The sequence below is a fragment of the Pelodiscus sinensis genome, chromosome 6 (genome assembly GCF_049634645.1).
Source record: "Pelodiscus sinensis isolate JC-2024 chromosome 6, ASM4963464v1, whole genome shotgun sequence".
In the NCBI taxonomy this organism is placed as follows: domain Eukaryota; kingdom Metazoa; phylum Chordata; order Testudines; family Trionychidae; genus Pelodiscus; species Pelodiscus sinensis.
The window spans coordinates 85,809,805-85,833,704 of record NC_134716.1 but is presented as its reverse complement, the minus strand read 5'-3'; the positions used below and the strand labels follow the sequence as shown (position 1 = coordinate 85,833,704).

The 23,900-nt window shown below is 42.2% G+C and overlaps 1 protein-coding gene across 4 annotated transcripts in view; it reads right to left on the bottom strand.

Annotated features, from left to right (window-relative positions):
• The window catches only part of PDE8B (phosphodiesterase 8B), a 159,836-nt gene that overhangs the window by 27,197 nt on the left and 108,739 nt on the right, over positions 1-23,900 (bottom strand). For all 4 annotated transcript variants that reach the window (XM_006119129.4, XM_075932314.1, XM_075932315.1 and 1 more), the window contains exons 6-11: positions 22,590-22,678; positions 15,041-15,119; positions 13,530-13,670; positions 10,135-10,223; positions 9,265-9,325; positions 1,118-1,169 (exon numbers count right to left, since the gene is read on the bottom strand). In XM_006119129.4, the coding sequence (XP_006119191.1) occupies positions 1,118-1,169; positions 9,265-9,325; positions 10,135-10,223; positions 13,530-13,670; positions 15,041-15,119; positions 22,590-22,678 (511 nt within the window). The remainder of the gene's footprint in view (positions 1-1,117; positions 1,170-9,264; positions 9,326-10,134; positions 10,224-13,529; positions 13,671-15,040; positions 15,120-22,589; positions 22,679-23,900) is intronic.

The window sequence follows — 23,900 nt, the reverse complement described above, 5'->3', positions numbered from 1 at the left end:
AATTTGAACATGACCACTTTCTGCAAGACAACTACATGTACAAAATCAGAACTGTAGGACTGGAAGAGAGCTCATGAGGTCTTCTAGCCCAGTCCCCAGAACTCAAGGAAGGACTAAGTGTTATCTAGACCATCCCTGTCAAGCATTTGTCTAACCTGCTCTTAAAAGTCTCCAATGACAGAGATTCCACAGCTTCCAGACAATGTATTCTACTGCTTAATCAATCTGACAGTTAGGAATTTTTTCCTAATGTCCAATCAAAACCACCCTTGCTACAATTTAAACCCATTGTTCCTTGTCCTATTCAAGTGCTAACAAACAATTTTCTCCCTCTTCCCTGTAACATTTTATATATGTTGCTTACTTGCATGTAAATTACAATTAACTGCATAATCAATGCATTTTACTCTTTTGCATTATTAATTTTAGCTGCCCTTAAATGATATAAAAGGAAGGTTGGAAAATAATTAAAATTGATATAATTTGTCTTATAACCAAACAGCATGATATGGGGTAGGAAGTCTCAGGAATGCAAAGGAATCAACATTGGATTAGGAATTAGAAAGCAGGAATTCCCAACTTTCAGTCCGGTTTTCAACATCATCTCATTCTCAACACCAAGAACACACCAGAACTAGCTCTTTAGAGGAGAGTCAGCCATACATAGACACATTTTAAGTGACCCATTTGCTTTTTCTTCCAATCCTTTAATGGTCCTAATTTGGAAGGCACTAAGCCAAATCCTCCATTGGCATAAGTCAGAATAACTCCCTTCAGTTCAGGCAGCAGATCTATGCCAATTTATACCAACTGAACCTCTGACCCACTATTAACTACAACTGTTGTATTTTAACACTGAGCACTGGTTAAATGCTCTATGTCATAAAATAAAGAGACTATAGAAATGGAGACTATTACTCAAAACTTGTTCTTAGGGATACATGTAATTTAGCAGTGCAGTGCCACCTGGCCTCAGATGAGTCATGGGCCAGTTCCTTAGATAACGTAACATCACTAGCCTGAACAAAATGGAGCTACACGGATTTATACCAGTGAAGCATCTGGCCTCTTTTTTTTAAAAAATAAAGTGTATAGAGATAAATGATCATATTCTAACCTGCCTGTGAATTGTCTCCTGCATACTTCTCATCACGATGAATCTTGTAGAGCTGAAGTAGTACCGAAAGTGAAATATACATAAAAAAAGAAACATTTAAAAGGGGGTTATATTCAAATGCAATCCTCAAGCATTGTCTTGTCAATTTGCAAAAATTCTTCAAAAAAGTATAGATAATTGCATTTTAAAAAGAAGAGTAACAATGAGAGACAACAAGCACATGACATAGGAGATTACAAATACTTGTTATACTTTCATGTATTAGGAGTGCTTTTCTGTTTCAAGCCTGCAAGTGTAAGGGGACTGAAGTTCATTTTTTATTGTGTTTTAAGTACTATTCCTAAGTCACTTAACCTGAAATATGGACTTCTGACTTCACTCAAAAAGCAAAATCATGAGGTATGTTTTGCCTATTCTACAGTAACGTAAAAAAAACTGCTTTCCTGGTACTGTATTAGCCAATTTTTAATATAATTCTCAAGGATCAGTGATGCTCTGACCTTGAGAAAAACGCCTTCAGTGGGAAATTATCTGATTCTGATGTAGTTGCTGCATATTCCTGGATATTTAATCATCTCCATTGATCATAAGATTGCCAAGAACTTTCTTGACACTGGAATGCACCAGATTGCTCCACTCTCTGTATTTAAATATTTCTCGATATTTTGCCCAAGAAAAATCATTCCCTTACTAAGTTTCAACAAACAACAGATTTCAAATTGAATACATTTCTCATACAGAATAGACTTAACAGAATTTAATTGTCACATGTTGACTCATTCTTTGGTTATTGTTTTGATAAAGTATTTTTGTTTAAATGCGAAAAAAGCAAACAGATCTTTCAGACCTAAAAACCTCCCCCTTTCCCTCTATTTTTATTTACACACACACACGGCTAATCAAACACTAAAGGGGAACATTTGTTAGAGTCCCTTATTAAAATAATAAGCATTGTATCTTATCCTAGTCACACCAGTAGTAGATCTGGGTACCATTTGCCCAAAACATTTTTTGCCCAAAAATACAGATTCAGATTAACTGAAATATTGTGTGAAATATCTGTTCCCTCAAAAAACAACAACAACAAAATTCGGAAAGAATCAAAAACATCAATTTTTCAGAATAACATTTTTATGTTTCAATTAGAAAAGACTTTAATTTTTAATTTTGCTGACTTTAAAAGATTAAGCTCAAAACAGAACATCTTATTTGACCCAAAACAAAAATTCTCCTCAGCACCACTTCTTTGATTCAGCCAGCAAACAAACCAACCAATCAGTTATTTAGAGCTCTAACTAGGTCAGTCCTGCCACCTGTACTTGTAGTGACTAGTACCCCACTCTGACCAAATCCATCCACACTATACCAGTGCAGTAGGTTTTGCAGGAGCATGAAATTCACAGTAGTCATGTAGTGAGTCACTTGACTCGACTTGCCAGCTCTGAGTTGCAGGGAATCCTGTGGAGATGCACCCAGCCCAGAGCAGCCTGCACATTGTTGGTCTGGCACAGCATATTGCAATATACAAACGAGGGAGGCATCGCAAGAAAGCGATGGGGTTACACAGTCACTGTTCATAGACGCTAGGTCAGCAGTGGATGTAGAACGCAAGTGTTTTAAACTGTGCAGTGCACACAGCTGCAGCAGTTTGCCCTGCTAGCTGCATTCACGCAAGGAACATGACAGCTCACATAGGACACAAATAGTCTGGTAACCCACAGCATCCTTTTGGGACAAGAGTGGTAATCCCAAGGACAGCATGAGAACATTCCCAGCCACTATGAGGAGACAGAGCCACTCAAGGCTTTATAATGAAAGAACTTCTAGTATCTCTGTAGGCCTTTCTGAATTGTGAGGCCAAAACTGTCCTTTTTACACCATGGGGGGGGGGGGGGGGGGGAGTTGTGCAGTAGACTGAAGTCATTCCCATGACTTATGCCCACAGAATGTACTGCAATGGCATGACATAACTTGCCCCACTACAAGTGTAGCCTGTGTAGTCATCAGGGCTTCAACGGCCGGCCACATTGCTCTGTGCCAGCAAGCCCATCAACAAGGACTACTATGATTCTGTGGGTGCAGGTGGCAGCATTAGGTCCCAAATGAGTGATCAAGCCTGCTTAATTGTTCACATCCACCATGTTGAAAAGAAGGTATGGAGTGGTGGGAGTAGAGGGGGCAGACGAGGCAAAGAGCCAACTATTTCACCGTGCTTATTCGGAATGAATAATGGCAGCCTACCTAGGAGAACCTTTGATCAAAAAATGTTTTGCTGGGTTATATCTTTGTTACTGTGTAAAGCAATATGCCATGGGCAAGCACAGTGTGATAAGATGCTGTGTCAAATGTTCTCTCAATGAAAGCACTGAGACATTTAAAGATTGTATCAAACAGTTTCACAACAATTTCTTCTTAAAGAAACAGCAGCTTTTTTTAAACTGTGCACAGCCCACTGCTATAGTGTTTGCAGAAGCAGCTGCTGTGGGCTCAGTTTATTCCCCAAGGAATTGCCAGTTTGAACCCTTAGGGCCGCGTTTCTCAAACTGTGGGTCCCTACCCTCCAGGGGGGTTGCAAGCAACTTCGGGGGGGGGGGGGGCCCGCAGTATCACAAAGTTTGAGAACCCCTGTCTTAGGGAATGAAATTCCTAGATTAGAAGGACAAGAGGTGCACATCGTGATTACCTAATTTGATCACCTGTGTAACACGGGCCATAGGGCTTATGTGAATTAATTCCTATTTGAAAGAGTATATCTTTCAGAAAAAAACATGCCATCTGGATTTAAAACTTTTTAGATATGAAGCCTCCACCACAACTCTTGGTTAATTTTTCCATTGATTAATTATCTCACTTGCACCTTAATTCTAGTTATAAAATGTTTTTCCCATACAAACACTCATACATTGTGAACAAGTCACCCCATAAATCATCTCTTTTCTCTTTACTTGCACAACCGAGATACGCATATCAATGATCACCCTTTTTAAACAGGAATTTTCTATCCACTATTCCTCTCAGTGCCCCACTAAATGATGCATAATAGTTTTGAATACATTCTGTTCCCTCAGACATTGCTCCTCCAGCAGGCAAGAACCCAGTCCTTCTCCCTCCCCCCCCCCCAATCACCCATCAATCACCCTCATGGCCTGAAAGAACAAGGGATATTACACATTTAATGTTGGTTGTTAGGGGAGAGGCAGGTGGGAATTAACAGGTGTGCAAATATCAGGTTAGATACTACCAGGCCCCAATCCAGCAAAGAACATATTAAGCCTGTGCTTTTTAACAAAAGCAATGGATTTCCATTCACAAATCTTTACTATAGTATAGTCTTTACGATGATCTTGTACCCAGAAATACAGTTTTCTACACACAAATCCTTCGTATATTTTTCTGTGTGACGTTAGGTGTACAAATACAAATCTTAGAGACTACCACGTAAAAGCCTGTGTACGATACTTCTGACTAAGTGTAATGAAGGGCAAAAAAATTATATTCACATTTTGAAAAAAGTTGAACAATGCATGAGAATTTAAGCATGCATGTGTGTGTGTGTAAAGTCTAAAGTGTTACATGCAAATGGTTTTAGAGTATATTTACACTCGGATCTCAGAACTCTAATTCCAGCTGGAAAAGGGTTCACTGTTGTGTAACAGCAACTCCTAGTAGGCCTGACAAACTCACTACAGGTAATATATTGCCTTTATAGTATTTATCTATAAAAAGTGTTGTATAAGGCCTTAAACAAAAGCCAGGATCATGCCGGTCAGTAATACGGTGTGCTGTATGTAGGAACGATGAGGAGTTGTATGTATGTAATGAAAATATATCCTGAGTATTTTCATATGCTCCCTATGGCACCATAAATGCTAACAGATTTACTTGGGCATAAGCTTTCTTTTAACACCTATGCTGGATCTTGTTTTCCCTTTGTTTGAACCTAATCTTGGCCACTAGAGGGTGCAAATCTGTAATGTCTAGAGATCCAGTGAACAAAATCATTTCTCTCAACTTATTACAAAATAGTCTGTTTTTATAAAGAGCTGTTTGAATTTGTGGCCCCACCTAAGAGCACATCCCCAGCCTCAATGAGCCTGCAATCTAAATAAAAACTCCTTTTGAAATTTCCTTCAATAACAGTGTCTAACATCCTGGTACAAACCAGCGAGGTTCTTAGTCTTCAATTCCAAGGACATGCTCATTAACCACAGTTTTGTAAGAAAAGAATTTTCTATGGGTCAAAACAAGCTTTATCTAACTTCACTTGACAACAAATTAAGCCCATTATGTTTTTTTTTTTTTTTTGGTAGGGCCTCTAAGCCTTCATGGTTTATGCTTTCTTTTATGCCTTGATCCTCAAACCTGAAGCCAGTCCCACTCAAGTAACATGTCATGGGAGAAGCAAAGTTGTGTTAGAGTCTGCCTATCCTCAGGGCCAGCTCTAGGATTTTTGCCACCCCAAGCAAACACCCGCCCCCCCCTTCACTTTCTTTTTGGTTGGCTTTTACACGTTTCCACTTTGCAATGTTTTTTATTTTGTTTTCATTTTTGTCCCAGCATTTTTAGCCCTATAAATAGCAAATATAATTTTAATTATTTTTTTTCCATAAAGGCAAAGGCATTTCAAGTAAACTCTCTCTCCCCTTTCACTCACTGCTGGGTCACAACAGCCTTTTCCCTGCCCTGTCCAGCCCCTCCCTATGGACAAGCACCCCTTACTCCCAACCCACCCAGGGGGAGCAGGGTGCAGGGACAGCGCAGAGCCAGACGGGACCGGGAGAAGCAGGCAGGGCCGGCTCTAGGTTTTTTGCCGCCCCTAGCAAAACATTTTTGGCACCTCCTCCCCCTCCCCTTGGCCCGCTGCTGCAGGACATGCACTGAGGAGGAAAGCGCCCCTTTCACCTTCCGGCTCTTTGACTCCCACCACACCCTCCAGCCAAACCCAGCCTACGTCCTGTCTCCCCTTCACACACATCCCCTCCCTCACCTCCCAAACATGCACTCACCGAACCCAGTTTCCACCTTCTCTCCCCTCCCAGGAAAACCCGACCCCTCAGTGACCGGACCCAGTCCGCCCCCCTTCTCTCGCCCACCTAATCCACCCTGCGCCCTCTTCCCTCCCAGCCAAACCTGATCCCCCCGGTCTCAACCAGACCCAGTCTGCTCCCCTCTCCCACCTCCCCCCACTGACTGAACTCCATCACCTTTCCCTCTCCCCACCAAATCCTCGTGTCCCTTCCCCACAGCACGAGTGGAAACGTCAAAGCGCCCTGGGGGAGGGGTGAAAGTGGCCCAGGTCCCCCTACTTCCATTGCTCACACCTTTCCCCAGTGTGAAGCGGGGTGCCGCGGGCTCCCATCCCATGCAGGAGGAGAGAGAGGGTTCGCCTGCAGGCCAGGGTTCGCCTGCAGCCGCCACGAGGAACTCTGTGGCCAGCGGCTCCTGGGGGTGCTGCGGGGCCGGTGCAGTAGCGCAGCTGGCTGGCAAACACTTGGGAGCAGGAGAGCGGCAGTGCTGGGTGGGGCGCTGCCTGCACCAGAGTCCAAGCTCCCTGCTGAGCAGGAGGAGGGTCTCCTGAGCTCCCCCGGCACTGATTAGACAAGAGGCCGGAGGGAAGAGGGTAGGTGGGGGAAGGGGTGAAATCAACAACAAGAAGCGGCGCGGCGGCAGTCCGAGCAGGGACGGTGGCAGGCGGCTCAGACCATGGAGCGCAGCTGCCCGCCCCTGCCGGCTGCTGAGCTTGCTGGCGTTCTCCATAGGGGGAGGAGGGTAGGTGCGGGGCATGCCCGCTCCTCCCGTGGGCTCGACTCAGCGCTCGCCAGCCTCCTGGCCGAGCTGCCAACCACAGCACCCCGTAGGACACCGACGGCAGCTAGCAGAGCATGCTGCACCTGCCTCCATGCCAGCCCCAGCCTGGTCGCCTGTCCCCACCAGCTGCCGTTCCGCAGCTCCTTGGCTGCTTCATGCCCAGGCCGGGCTGGGCGTGTGCAGCAGTGCCACCCCCATACCAGCTTGCGGCCCCCCTGCCAGCTGCCAGGACCCCGCTGACCAGGGCGGTGGCAGCCGCATCGAGTGCCCCGCAAACTTCAGTCGTCACCTAGCACAGCCGCAGCGGCGGGCAGGGGGGGAGGAGGTAGGCTGCAGGGGGCAGGGGTGGTGGGGCTCCAGCATCCTGCCGCATGGCCCCGCTCCCCTCTTCCTCTTTCCTCCCTGACTTTGTCCCCTGCCGCGCTCCCCTCTCCCGGCTCCACCGCCCCACCCCTTGCCTTTGGCGGCCCCAGGCAGGCCAGCGTCGGGCGCTGAGGCTGGCCTGAATGCCGCCCCTGGAAATGTGCCGCCCCAAGCACGTTATTGGTTTGCTCATGCCTAGAGCCGGCCCTGCCTATGCTAATTAGCTTGAAGGATGAGGTAGCTTTTGTTTGTCTATAACTATTCATATATCAGAAATCAAATCAAACTATTCTTAAATCAGATTATGATGTCAGCTCTGCCTGTATGTTCAATATTTTAGATTCAAGCTATTACACCCACCCACAACATATTTTAACTCACTTGTGTTTACCAGGTCAACGATCCGAGACACTGAAGACTAAACAAAAACAAAAGATGAATTGCACAGAATTTTGTTCATGTTTTGTTGGTGTTTATGTTCTTTACTGCCTCTTTATATGGACAACTGCAACTTTTTTCTGCATTAGCAAGATCATGTGTGTACACTCACCAATAATGCACAGTGTGTAACATATAGAAAAACATCAAGCACACGCAACTGAAAATTAGATTGGAAAAAAGCAGTTGCAAACAGAGTTTGAGATTTTTTTCATTGATTTATTAACTAACGAACTTTAATGGAAATATGAAACATCAGCATTACTTCCCATTACAAAAAGTGTCACTCAGGTCTTTCCTAATACTTTTAAGATAATTTTATTCTTCATGCTGACAGGGAGTTGTATTTAAAATTTCATCAGCCTGCAATGGTTAATTAATGCATTTCCTAATGCAATGCATTTCCTAGTATTGATGAAATTCTAAGAGCTCTCTTGAATGCTATGGAGATACTTGTTCTGCTGCTTGTGCAGGTGGAAAATAGCTCCTCATAGTTCTCTAATCTACTTCATCATGCACCTCTTCCCCCTCGAGCACCATGGAAGCAGGCAGGATTTTGTCCAGAGTTTTAACTGATAGGGAAAAGTCTAACAAAGATATGTTCTATTTCTCCCTTCTAAGGCAGAAGTCTGATAATATATTAATACAGGTGAAGTGGACATTGTAATAGTATCCCCTGAGTTAACCAGGACTGGTTTTTCTGCACAACTGTCTGTCCACATTAAGAGCAAAATTACATTTAACACTGTTAGTTCAAATGAGTTGTGGTTTGCATGTTTTCTAACAGGGTACATTTTTCAAGTATACCCTAGGCTTAAACAAAAAACACAACTATGTAGCACTTTAAAGACTAACAAGATGGTTTATTAGGTGATGAGCTTTCGTGGGCCAGACCCACTTCCTCAGATCAAATAGTGGAAGAAAATTGTCACAACCATATAGGGGTCTGGCCCACAAAAGCTCATCACCTAATAAACCATCTTGTTAGTCCTGTTTATTGTTTCAGCTACACCAGACTAATACGGCTACATTTCTATCACCCTAGGCTTAGGCCTAGTTAACCCAACAATGTCTACCCCCACCAGCTGCAGGTTAGAGAGAGATCTAGCTCCCTAGCTTGTTACTGTGTGTGCTGAAGTCTTTAGCTGGGGCACAGATCTCTAATTTAAAGAGGCAACTAGGAGAAACTCTAGAACGTATTGCTAAGGCCTGAACCATGAAAGCATGCCCTGGATCGCCAGATTTCTGCACTCTCCGGGAGCATATCTCTGTTCCCATTCAGCACACCAACCAGGACTAAGTGTAGCCCAAAACAAGTGTGGCTGATTAGAAAAAGATGTTCTTGAAGTAAACACACAAGTCTTCTTACTTGTTCAAACAAGGGTACGCTCCCTTCAGCATTTTTAAGAGTAACTAACTTTACCTTTTTGTTTTAAAAGTTAATCTAATACATCAGATGTAAAGAGAAAAGTGGCAAATGGTTAATGAAAAGGCCTGATAACATAGGCACATTACACATTACAAAGGAAATACAGTACCTGTTTATTGTTTTCATTGGTACAACACAGCTTCTTGATGGACACAAAATGTCTAATTTTCCTAACAACATGAATAATTTATTGTTATTCAAATTGAATGTTTAAGACAAAAGCGATATGACATGGGTTAGATTAACAGACTATTGACCCTGTTGTCTAAAGCAGAGACTTTAGTGATCATATATAAAAACCAAAGCATAACATCACCAGATTAATTTGCTACATTTCATAACCAAGTACTGCCCTTGGATGCTCATGTCATTATTCCTGTGGTAGGTGCCTATGCACACCTGAAGGAAGGAATTAGAACCTGTGCATAATATGCAGCAATTGTGAGTACTGTACATGCAAGCATGCACATGCATGATGAAAGGAATGGGAAGACTTTACTTAAACTTAATGATCCCCATGAATTGTTTATAGTTGGTTTGGGTTTTGGAGAAGGAAATATTAAAGTTGTTATTCTTTTCATGAAATGTCCACCCAAACAGTGATACAGTATACAGTTTTCTGTATTAGTGATGTTACACTATTATAATTGCTATTTCTCGCACTCTTTCCCCTGCCACCAAGTTTTACATGCAATTCTTTGGGCCAAATCTGTGCTAAATTACAAAATGAGCAACTGCATTGACTTCAGTGGGGCTGCAATAGGTGTACATCACATAATTGCACCCTCTACTGATCAGCTTTGATAACTTAATATTGACTTCCAAGGCAGAACACAAAGATTTAGCAATAATTTACTGTATATTTATTCATGTCACTATAATTGAGCACATTGGGGTTTCCAGACCAAGCTCACTGGAGATATAAAATAGTTTGGTTAACACACGACACAAAATACATTGCATCTTTGGGGTAGCTTACCCTCCCTGGCCAATCACAGGTGTTATCCTCACATGCTGTTGAATACTGTCTCCTGCTTTTCTTCTTGCATAGTAAACCCCTTGCCATTCCTAAATCAATGTAATAAAAATAATATTTCGGGTCACATTTAATCAAATATGCCCATTATTATTTCTTTAAATCAATTAGCGAAGAACCTCTTAGAGCATCTCATGTTTAACATATTTTACAGAAATAATTGTGGTATGAAAGTTAGTCAAGCATTTCTTTTCAAAAGGAGTTATACACGATGCCTACCATTTCTCCTAGAAGTACCTACTGGTGTTTCCCTCTACTGACCTCCAACAGGGAGCATCCTGCTCCACCACTATCCTGTTTCCACTGTGCCTAGAGCCCTTCAGACTAGCTAAGGGAAGGAACAGAATTTGTCAGTAACATGCCTATTGAACATTTTACAGACCAAAATTTTATTATGGATATGCTCTACCCGCTCCATACTGAAGATATGAAAAGTTAAGCTGGTCAAAAAAGTGAAGTTCATGAATAAAGGACTCCAACTTCCCCCCTCCTCCGAACAAACAACTGCTACCCCCACCAAAACCCAACCTAAACGGAACAGCTTTCAGAACTTGAAGTTTTTTTTTAAGTCAGCTCTATACTGGGTAAACAAAACAAAACCAAAAATCAGCATGAATTTTTCATAATACTTATGAAAAGAATAGTCCCTTTTTCAGACTATTGTTAGAATATTAATTTTTTTTCCACTAGCTCTAGATTGGATGAAAATCCTTCTGTTTTATACTAATGACTGATTTATACTCTTAAATTTAAAACACAATAATTCTCCAGAAAACAATTTAATATAACAGTATTTTTAAATAACATCGGTAAAAATATTTTTAAGTGATCTCATTTTGAAATTCACTTCACTTCATTCTCAGGAGCCTCATAATTTTTAAAATCCTCTATCTAAAAAGAGTGACAACAGATTTCAAATTTCATAAATACAAACAGTAATGATAGCTCACGGATAAGACAGATTTCAACTTTTAAACAAAAACGTATTAATCATAACTCACTTTAGACTAACAAAGAAAAGTCAACAGATCAGCAGTGTTGCTAACTTTCATGATTTATTACAAGTCTTGTGATGTCTTCTGTTTTTCTTAAAGACGGAGTCATGATAACATGAGAATCTCCGCTTTAAAGTTTCTATCCTTCATGGTTACAGAGCAAGGTTGGGGAAAAAAAAGTGACCAAAAAGGCTCAAAAACAGAATGCAAATACCTATGATTATTCTTCCCCTCCCCCTAAATTTACTGTTTTAAAAATCTCACGGTCTTTTAAAAACAAGGAGAAGTCCTGTGACACCTTATAGACTAACAGATTTATTGGAGCATAAGCTTTCGTGGGCAAAGACCCACTTCGTCAGATGCAACTGACGAAGTGGATCTTTGCCCATGAAAGCTTATGCTCCAATAAATCTGTTAGTCTATAAGGTGCCACAGGACTTTTCCTTGTTTTTTGCAGATTCAGACTAACACGGCTGCCCCTCTGATAATGGCCTTTTAAGCTAATCTCAGTTTCTTACTAGGAGAGTGGCAGTACTGGAAGCAATCAGATTTGCCAGCTACTTTTGTTCTCAGAAGCCTTCTGCTCTGCCTCCCTAAACTCCTGTTGTGATGTTCCCATACTTGCTTTGCCAGCCCTGAATGGTGAGACTGGCTCATTTATTAGGCAATCCTGACCACTCCCAATCCTACTGTTTATCATCGTCCCTGCAGATCATAGGCAGCTACAGGCTCCACCAAGCACTGATATCTATGCTTCCATTTAAATCAGGGCTGGGCAAAATATGGCCCGGGATCCCACCAACCCATGGGATCTGGCCTGTGGACCACCCTGCTGAGACCCTCAGGCACATAGCTATGGATTTAAAGCATAGCCCAGCAGCTCTCTGCTCTGCAGGGAGGGGAAGGCTTTATGTGATCTCCCTGCCCCCAGCCCAATCCTCAGCTCCTATTGGCTGGAAACAACTAGCCAACAGGAGCTGAGAGATTGGCCTGGGGGGATTGGGACAGTGCAAGCCTCTTCCCCATCCTGCAGCTGAGAGCCATATGGAGGGAACAGCCTGCAATTGAAAGTGATCTGGGGCTGAAGCAGGAAGGGAACCAGTTTGCCTTGGGAGTGCTGCAGGGCTGCTGGCCAAGAGACACTTAGGCAAGTTCCTCCCAGCCAGAGCCCGTGCCTCCTGCACATCTGCCCCTCCTACACTCCAACTCACTCACCCAGGTCACCACCCAAATCTTCTGCACCCCCCTGCCCCAGGTCACAACTCCCTCCCAGACCATACCCCCTCTAACACTTCTCCCCCAGGCCAGAATCCTCTCCTGCACCCACACTCCCTCCCATATCCTTCACCCCAAACCCTCTGCAGTCTGCACACCTGCTTCACCTTCTCCCAGGTCACAATTCCCTCCCATACTTTGCAAGTCCTCCTACAGCCCCTTCCTCAAGCCAGAATCCTCTTGCACGCACACTCCCTACCTGACCCTACACCCCCAATCACCTGACCCAGGTTACAGCCCCCTCCTTTACCCAAACTCCCTCTTAAACCTCACACCATCTACTGCACCCTAGTCCCTTATCCTGTGCAATCTTTTGCACCTAACCTCCATCCTTGAACCTGCATCTCCTCCACAGAAAAAGTACAGCACTTGACCACTTTCCAAAATCTTGGAGTGGCCCCCACCAAAAAATATCTCCCACGCCTGATTTAAATGATGATCATAATGCTCATTGACTTCAATAGGTGCAGGTTGGGTGAAGAATGAAGTGTCCATAATAAGAAATCCACAAAGTCTGTCAGTTATGCTGGTTGGGTCTGGGTAGGCCAAACTGAACAGAAGTGACTTTTGGCATTTATAGTTGAACTCTTTTGGAATATTGCACACCTGGAATGGTCTAGCAGGAAATGCTATTTTCATGTCTGGACACATGAAATGGTACAATAAAAGTTAACCCCAGATTCCTGGCTATGTGTTTGGGCACATTTATCATACTCTTGCCTTTCAATCCTAGGGCAGCTAACTAGTAAACTAGCCCCTGATATAAAGTAGAGCAACCTCCAGGCTGACACTGTGTTGGCTGTCACTGGGCATCACCAGAGCACAGGTATTCCTTCTACAACAGGGACTGGGATGTGGGTGTCTGGAGCAGCAGCCTTGTACCACCAGATGATTCCCAGAGGACTAGATTCTTAGGTTTGCCAGTTTCTTCATGGAGCAGAGACAAAGTTCCTGCCCTACATACGCAATCATCAGAAGAACTGAAATGTGTTACATTCAGTCCAGAAGAACATAACATGGCCATATAGAAATGGAATGTTTGGGGTAATTGTATAATTATTTACCTACCTTTCCTTTTTTGATACACATGTTGATAGTGTCTAAAAGGTCTGCACGGTTTTTATCACTTTTTGGTAGCTCAGTAAGTTCCTTTCCCATAAGCTCTCCCTTGCGATAGCCCATCATCCGTTCAAAGGCTGGGTTGACGTACTGTCGAAATAGAGGTCCTTAAATTTTAGTCCAGCATGCAAGAGAGGAAAATACTTAGAAAAGATGTACAGACATTCCAATCTATATATAAAAATGTTCTGGGATACCAACAAGTAAAATGCACTACTGAACATTATACTAATAACTCTTTTCTGTAAGAACATATAGTGTATAGCCCAGAATATGCCTCTTACCATACCGAGGAACTTGCTGACGAGCCTAACCTTGCTCTTGCTGAAGTCAACAGGATTTTGAATAGGCCCTAGTTAATGCATAACATGTGAAGTAGCAAAAATAAGACCAGGGATTGCATGAAGAGCAAATTAGTGCACAATTTGTCCAAAGCTCTTTCATTAAAGAACAAAAACAAATCAACATCTTATTATTCAATATGCCAGAATTAGAGCTGGGTGAATTATTCACAGCAAGTAATTTAGCCATTTTCTCTGCCAATTATCCATTAATTTTTTTTAAAACTACAAATAAATGCCTATGGGTATTAAAAGATACACTAGCTTGTTTAAAAATCTTGTATTCACACAAGTTTGCATCAAAGTAAAAAGACTTTCAAGTACTGTACTTCTAGAGCAAAGATATGATTTGTATTCCAAATAATACTCTCAAATATTGACATATTTGCTCTGCATTAATGGATCTGTGAGCTAAAGACTGATAGGATGTCCTGTGAAAACAAATTTAAGCTCTGATACAACTGGTCAAACTACGTACTGCACAATTGCTATGAATTGTGTCAGTTTTTTGGAACGTGAATTACATCACATTACAAAGTGTCCCATTTTGATTTGCAGTGTTAGTCATGGTAACAAACAACAAGCATCAAGGGATCATGAGGAAAGAGTGAAAGAGAAATGGTGGATAAAGGGCCTTGCTATTCATCCTGCACATCAGTGACAGATACAGTCTGTATGAAGCCAATGTACTGGTGTGTCCATCTTTATGCTTTTGATGCCAAGTATCAAAAAGGTAGCAGAAATTACAAAAATTTCATCTGAACAATGAAATAAAAGATATATAAAATACTTGACTGTCAAGGCTGTCTTACTCGGCTATGCTCTATACACTGGATACACTGTAATAGGATTTTTCAGTTTTTTCTGGCTTTGTTTGTAGAAGTCTTAAAAGCTACCCCCAGTTTTTGCATTATATCACATCTCTGATAGGGCAGTGAAGGAAAGGCTTTATAAATACAGCATAATAATATGCAAAGAAACAAACAGTCCATCATATATACTTTCATTTAGTAAAGCTTTCCAATGAAATCAAAATATAAAAATTTAGAAAAGCATAAGTAATAAAGGAGACAGTTTTTCCTCCCCACCAATCATAAGTTCTAATAAATTTTTCCATACCTGAATAACATGATCTTCACTGGTTATTTCTACAGCTTCGTGACAATGGTCTAATGCTGTAAACACTGAATTACAAGCCCTGCAATTAGTAAATGAATCACATTAGTTTTACCGATATTACAATTGTCACTGGTAACTACAGTATGCAATTACACTTTAGTTAATCAGTGGGTGATTCATGTACAAAATCTATTTTGTCAAAACTATGTAATCATCTCTATTATAATAATTGAAAATTCAGTTTTCAAACATTTCTGACATTCAAGTGTTTTTATTGTCATCCACAATATAAAAATTACCATGGATACTACCTCCTCTTAACAGTAAGTTCTCTTTGCACACACTTTGAACAACCAGGTGTGTATGGAGAGGGGTGTATTACTGTGGAAACAGTGGATGTGAAACTTTATAATGAAGTCTGCCTTCCACTCTGAGTCTCTACAGAGGGCCTGTTGAACAGTAAAATTAAAGGTTGGACAAACTTCTCTTCAGTATTTTAGAATAAGTTGAAAGTATTAAGACATTTCAGTGGCCTGACATGCAAAAGATACTCAGCATTAACGTTGAGCTGACAATCTTTTCTATGGCAGATATTCGTTACAGTCATTACAGCATTAAATATGCAAAAACCAAAACGGTGTCACTTTAGATAAGAGTTTGGTCAGGGTCAAGGTTAAGAAAGCAACATTTCAGTTTTCAGGCATGTGTATTTTGCAAACAATTTACAAATTGCCAAGGGAACGCAACAAAAGCCTTTCCTTAGTTGATCATCACTTTATAGAGGATGTCCTAGCAACCAAAACAGCTTCATTATGTGTGTTTTTTTTTTTAAAATCACATAATACAGCTGATTTAGTTTGAAGTGTTGGGCCCCCTTGCTGATCTACTAGTGGCTAAAACAAATTGGAATGTTTTAATTGCTCCCATGTTATTCAGACCAACAGATTTCGTTTGAATAACTTTAATAGTGGCTCAGACCAGAAACTGACATTTTCTTTGATTTGTATGCAAGTCCTGCTGCAGTCAATGGGCCAAACCTTAGGTCCTTTGGAAGGATTCAATGGCAGCAGGCCCTGTAAAGTTCAATTGTGCAGAGAAGTCCCTAGCTAGGATGGCAACACTTTCCCTCCCTTACAGTGACCATAGATCCAGTCCTAGTCTTTCATGTGGCTTCCCAAGTACCAGGAGGTTATTTCAGGACACCTGAAAGGTCTCAGCTTTCATTTCATCAGTCAGTGTTCCAAAAACACCAAATAAGCCTACAAATATTTGTTCAAGACATATAGCTATACCAAGATTGGTGTTTGTTTACCAGAAACAAACAAGTCCTGTGACATGAGTGTGATGAAAATCATTTGGAGTGGAGAGAAAAGTCAAACAAACATCTAACCACTTGTGACATTGGTTCCAGTTAAGCATTTCAGTGTTCAATGAGGCCCACAGCCTTTCCATTTGGCTGACCAGGTGCCAGCTATTTGGTTCACCTTTATGTTGGCATTGTTAAAGCAGACCTCAAGTTTATACAAACGTGTTCAATATTTGAACTTTATGAAATGTGTGTAAACTGCTGCTTTAATCTCAATCTCATTTTTAATATCTCTATCCCACATAAGGTAACGTTTATGCTCTGTAGCTACACAGGCATTTGCTATGAAGCTGGTCTTCCCTATGGTCAGGGAGAAGCATTACCAATTATTAAATATTAGTTTACCACAAAAGGGGTCATCTCCCACCCAATAGAAGACGACCTCTTGACAAACTATTGTGGAACAATAATGGACAAGAGAGAGTGTTGATTGCTCCTTCCACCCCCAGAAAGAAGGTGTGTACAAACCCTCATCCCATCACACTTTGAAATCTGGTGGAAGGGAATAAAAATCCCTGGCTAGAGGGTCTGCATCACTATGCTACTCGGAAGTTGGAGGGGATAACATTTCTAAGCTTAAAGGAGGGATCCCAAAGAGGGTTCTCAAGTCTGTACAGTTCAGTAGCTTCTATTTCCTTTGGAAACCTATGACTAACTCACATGAGTATGTTTACCAGCTTTGAACGTACAAATAACTCACTTTTTTCATAATAAATCTTAGGTTTTTTATAGTATTGGCTACAAGTGTTGTCTTTCTTGAGAAATCTTGACCAGGCCTAAGTATCTGGTCCTTCAGGACTAGGAGTAATGTTAATATTGTTGTGATTTCAGATGCAAGGACCATCACAAAAGCAGGCTTGCCTGGGTGGCCAGATAGATGGGAGTGACAGAGTGGAGGGCAATGTTCCCTCTAATTTTTTCTATCCCAGGGCAGATTTTTTTCCATCCATGTGGAGAATAAATTTCATGTGCACCAAAGTATGTGTGAATATGCACCACCAGCAGAAACAACCTAGCTGTGGGCACTCTGCTAATCAGCTGGAAGTGGCCGCATGTGCGCTCGGCTTACAGGGAACACCCGTGTTGGGTGCTATAGGCTAGGGGAGAGAGGTATGTAACTCCCCAAACCACCTACCATGGCCCTTCCTCCCCACCCCGATGCCAGCATGACTCCTGCAGGGAGTTGGAGTGGCTGGTACTAGGCCACACTGCCAGCCCAGAATCTCAGGGTATGGTGACCATGCTAACTAAGACCAGGAGGTTGGCACCCATTTTTGTGAGCGACTCTAGGCAGCCTGACCCTGTTTTTACCCAAAGCGAGAGTTAACAACACCCAGTTGGGATTGTAAGTAACTCCTTCAGAAACTATAAGTTACTGGGAAAAAACCTTCACTCTGAAAAACATGCACATCTGTCTGAGACAGAAGTTGGCATGCAGTAAAGACATCAGTATACAGCATTTATTTGTGTGTGACTATTTCAGAACTGTACTAATGTTGCCACAAAAGAGTCTTGGTTTCAGCTAGCAGCGGGCACAGAGGCTGCAGCGTTTTAAAGTGACTCCTGGGTCAGATCCTGTAAAAGTCGAGACCTTCACCACATCCTCTGGCAAGAAGTTCTACAGGTTGACTGTGTTGCATGCAGAAATGCTTCCTTTTGTTTGTTTTAAACTTGCTACCTCTTAATATAAGAATTAGAGATCACCAAATGAAATAACATGTAAATAACTTTTTATTTACTTTTTCATGAAGGTGGGAGCAAGGTACCCACAACCCTGAGTACTCTTCGGAAGTACCAGTTTTAACTGTAAGTTCGTTATAGGAGTAGTATTTATTAATTAGCTCAATGATACTCTGGCTCACAAGATCAGAGGTGATAGTGGAGGTGTAATTCACAGTAAATGGATGAAAACACCAACAAAGTTTCTATTTAATTAAGACTAGCTACTTTCCAAGTTATTTCTTATAAGTTGCAGGTATATTTTTAAAGTTATGCAAAGGCAAAACAGCAGTGCTGTGTGTTTGTCATAGCTTGGAAAAGTGAAACACACAAATACAAAAGGGAAGAGCCCAGCACAGTTCCTTTGAGCATTCTAGGTGAAAGGATATCAATAGATTTGGGAGATTAAGTACCTCCACAGACTAAACACATTGGCTTCAAAGATTAATGAGGACTTTAAGCTTGGCAAATGGCTTCATTTTAAATAAAACCGCAGAAAAATGTGATAAAGTCAATATGGGTCATGTTCCTTGGATTTGGGAATTCAATCGCTTATATTAATTATTAATACTGATCATGAAGAGGTGCTCAGACTATAAAAGTGATCTGTCCTTCAAAGCCATAATTCTACATATTAAAGCATCCTGTTTTTGTACTCTTTAAACAAGCAGGATGTAATGATTATTGGGAAAGGAAACAAATGAAAACAGAGCAGGAAATATGAGGGCATATTCAATATGCTGACATGAAACTAATGCCCACTGACCTTTGTAATAATGCTTTGTTTTTTATTCCTGTACATTCCAGACACGTGCTAGAGGACAGATGTAAGTGCCTAGGAAGCTTCAAGCCTATTAGGTGCAAAATAACTAATGAGGCAACTAATTAGAAATTCTCAGATAAGAAATTAAAGTCAGTTATTTTCACATATTTAGAGTTTCTAGCAAGATTCTGATTCTGCACATTGCTGGATAATAGGTTTCCATTATTGTAGCACATACTGAGCTTGAAGGTGGTAGTCTGAAAATTACATCAAGTTATCTAGACAGGTTTCCTTTTACACTCTAATAATCTTTCATTACAGATTATATTCCATTAGCCTCATAGCAGACTACAGATACTGTAAATAGACTTTTGGTAAAGACTGAACTATGTCTTATACTTATTTTGAGTTCTGCATTCCTCTTCCCCACCACCCCACTCTGTAGGAACGGGTGTGCCTTTCCAAGCACTACCCAAACAGTTCATAAGTACTTTATTTTATTTTTTTTATGAGCCTGTACTGTGTGCTGCAGCTGGAGCTGGGCAGTGATGAGGCCCTGGTTCCTGCTCCGTGGCAGCCATGTTGCCTGGCACGTGAGGCTGTATGGTGGGCAGCTGCTCCAGTGGCTGGACTGATCCGGGGTGGCTAGGCCATGTGGCAGAGTGGGGCTGCTCCTCCGGGGTAAGGAGTGAGATTGTGCTTTTATCAGGCATTTCTTTGGCTTTTAGTGTTTTTTATATTTCACCCCTCATGACTGGTTGCTGTACATTATCTCAGGAGAGGAGCTGAGATGAACTGTCCTTCAAGTATGCACTCATATATTAAACTCCCACTCTACCAACACCACATTAGCGTGCTCATCTCTTTCCACACAATCTGCTTGGGGGCAGGTGTAATAGGCAGTGTCTTTCTATTTTGCTCACACATACTAGTAAGGAGAAAATTTTAAAAATCAAACCCCAAATTTTCTCTCAGGCTAACAGACAGATCCATCTGTTAACAGTTACTTGAAACCTTCTGACAAGGGTGTGTTTTTATGTAACTTCTCAGTGTATGCCAGAAACATAACACCCAGCCATGCAGCATAGATGCTATTGGTCAGGGCAGAGGAGCAAGAACATAGTTTGGGGGAGGAAGATGGCAAGAATAGTGAGCAAAGGGTCTAATTTAAGATGGCTACAGTGAGACATCTGCCCTCTGAGGAGTTTTGGCAGTGACTCGCTAAAACCAACCTCAAGTAAAAGGCCATTCCCCACCCTCACACCCTTTGTTCTAACCCCTCTCCATTCAATTCTGCCCTTTCTTTCTTCCCTAGGTTTAATCCTTTCCTAAGCACTCCCTTTTCCCTCCAAGTTTCACTTTCCTCTCTCCCTTCATGCAGGGATGCTCACTTCTGTACCCTGATGTCCCCATCTCTTCTGCAGTCTCACCTTGTAGTGCTTGTTGTCAGGTGTGGCAGCCACCCTGTTGCTATGCCATGGGTTTGTCCACTTCTGGCATAGCAGCAGCCATAATCCTCCAGACCGGATTCTCCAATGCCTTGTAATCATCTTCACTAGTGCAAAGTGAGATTAAAGTGGTTTCAGTCTGATTTGGTAGCATTTTGCACTCTTTTCAGTGGCATCCAGACTCCACAAGGTGCTAGGCAATGGAGAATTAGGCTCTGTGTTTAAAACACCTACAGAATTTGTATTTAACCTAACAATGCCAGACAGTGTGAATTCATAACTAAGGCCTCTAACACAATAGGTGCATCTCCAATACTAATGAATACACTTGATAACTTTCTTTCATTCTACCTGAATGTTAATACCTGGAGACTAAATGAAATTTGGAAATTGTGATGACTATTTGAATACTTCCTTGAAACAAATATATTGTTTTGAAAAGGGTGGGCTTATTCTTAAGGACAGACCTACGTCCTGCTCCAAATTCCGGCCCTTTAAAGACAAGCATTATGGTATGTGTAGTCTCTAGAAGGACAAAATGAACGTGGGCAGCTGGGAAGAGGGAAGCTATATAAAAGGCAGGTCCTGGTTCTCAGTCAAAGAAGAGGATGACTTAGATTGTGTTTTGACCTCGGTTGCCTGAGAAATGGATGTTTCTGGGTTTGACGGGAGGACCGAATTGTCAAGTCAGCAGAGCAGCCAACAGTAGAATGAGGAGAAACTTGCAGAACCTGATGAGTGAAAAGCAAGCTACACAGTAATGTAAGCTGTCATTTAGGAAGGCAGTGAACCTCAAAATGTAGGATTTATTTGAGTGGGCATGAGTCTTGTTACAAGTGTTTCCCACAGCTCTAGTGTTTGTCATATTATATATGTATAGACTGAGCTTGAAAGGAGACTAGATGATCATAATGGTCCCTTCTGACCTTAAAGTCTATGAGACATTCAAGACTTGGCATAATGACAGTTAATGCAGTCATCGGAAAGCTTTTCCTTAGGCCAGATCTAATTAAGCAAATGCTTGACTTGAATCTACTGTGCCTGATAGAACCAGCAAGTGTATTCAAATACTACATTTGCAGTCTCTCACCACTGATATCACCAAACTTGTGTCCTCATTTGTGTCCTGCACAAGCTCAGAAATGTTCTCCTGAAAGGGCAATTAACATAGTTCACTAAAAGGAGAACCATATTTAATGGAGGAGGAAGCCCAGCTGACGGAGGGCCTGGGAGGGTACATCTACACTTGCCCCCTATCCCAAAATAGAGATGCAAATGTAGCCGACCGAAATTGCTAATGAAGCGGGGATTTAAATATCCCATGCTTCATTAGCATAATCTCACCCGCATAATCTCACCCACAAGCTATTCCGATCATCAGCTGGTTTAAACCAGGAAGTGCGCTCTGGGACGCGTTAGTTTGAATCAAACCCCTTGGTTCGAACTAACTAATACCAGATCATACTTCCTGGTTCGAACCAGTTGGTGATCGGAATAGCGTGCGGGTGAGATTATGCTAATAAAGTCTGGGATATTAAAATGCCTGCTTCATTAGCAATTTCGGTCGGCTACATTTGCATCCCTATCTTGGGATAGGGAGCAAGTGTAGACATACCCGGAGAGTGTTATAAACAGGGGAAGTTGGTTATTGAAACTTTTGCAGTATAAATTTTATGGACTTCATATTAAACAAACTTTTAAAATCATGCACCTTGTTAATTATCCCTTGTTTTAGTATTTTCTTCCATAACATGTATATCTTACGTTTTTTTAAAATGTTGATAACTTGGGTGCCACAGTGGCACACATCCAAACAAGAACACATGACCTCAATATTGGTGCACAGGACAAAACTCATTCTGCTCATGGATGGAAAAATCTTAGAGGGAACACTAGTTACGATCTCATTTAAAATTGTATATACACCATGTATGCAAAACATTTCAAGCCCCATCCCACCAACTGAATTGTACATTGCTCTTTCTTACTAGAATGATAAATACACAAATTGGCCTCATCCTGATCTGTTGGGGGACTTGAGCAAGGGTAGCTGCATTTTGGCCTAAATTCGCTTATCAAGGCAAGCAGTGCACAAAATGCCATCAGCACTGACGATGACAGTCACCAGTGACAGGTTTTTCTTAATACAGAATGCAGTATGGAATCCACAATGAGGCAGAAGCACAAACAAGCAATTTCTCAGGATACTGGACAATAAAAGTATATATGTTCTTTTTTTGCGCTTCTACATACCGTAGTTTGAACTGTGACCGCACCTCTCCATGTTCTATTTGAATCAATTCATTGTAACAAGCAATTATGTTGCTATTCTCCATAAATCTCTGGAAAAGAATCAGAGGCAGTAAATGAAGTAGGTCTCATTACTTTTAAACCCTTATTTATACTTCTGTGCTTAAAGCACTAATCTTTTGAATCTTTTGTGACAGAATCTTTTCCACTGTATTGATTTTTTAATTGCCAAGATAGCAGAGCATATTATCTTACTTGCTTTGTACATTAGTAGGCAAAGTAACTACACTTTTTTTTGTTTGGTTTTAGGAACCCAGTTAAACAGATAATTATAAAAACCAAAAACCTGATCCAGAGCCTATATTGCGAGGACTTTTCATTTTCCGTGCCCATCCCTTAATTCTGAAAAAAACTGGAATTCTTGAGAAACATTTACAATTTTCACTTTAATATTTCTAGGGGGCTGTGCCCCCTGCTTGCAATGCTCGCCAACCCCCCACCCCCTCAGTCTGCCGAAGCCGGATCATGGCCTCTCTTCCTACTATCGCAGAAGGGGGGCCACCACCAGCTCTGTGTGGCCTGCCCCAGTATTGGGGTTGGGGACAGGACACTGCAGCCAGATGGAGGCTGTGCCCCAACTGGGGGCTTGTTGGCCAGGCTTTATTTTTAATGAAAGTAAAATATTATATCCAACACAAAAAGGTTTGAATGTTGTCTTTATTAATGGCCGGGATGGGGAACCTCTTTTGGGATGGGGGTCACTGGCCTACAGAAAGTCAGCTGGGGACCACACAAGCGAGAAGGAAAAAAAGCTCCTGCAATCCCGCCCCCCAACCCTCATTGATGTGGCCCCCAACTGAAACACCTCACTCCCCTGGCGCTCTAACCCCAGGCAGGGGATTGGGGGGAGGGGGGAGGGAGGGGAACTGAGGTGCAAAGCCTCAGGCCAGATTCATTCTTCAGGGTTAGTGGATTTTGTGAGGCCCCTAGGCTCTGTGGTGGGGCCAAAGTGAGGGGTTCAGTGCATAGGACAGGGCTGCCAGTGAGTGCGACAGTGATGGGAGTGCAGGATCTGGGCAGGAGGTGAGGTGTAGGGGAGGCTGAGGTGTGAGGTCTGGCCAGGTGGGGAGGGGGCAGAAGCAGGTTGGGGAGGCAGGGTGGTGACTGAGGGGGCTGGTCATGAGGGAGTGGGGGGCACTTACTTGTCTTTGGACCCTGCACCAGTCCAAGGCTCAGCCTCCCGCTGCTCCCATTAGGCAGAATATGGCCAATGGGAGTGCAGGGCTCTCTCCTTCGCTTACCTCTCCACCCTGC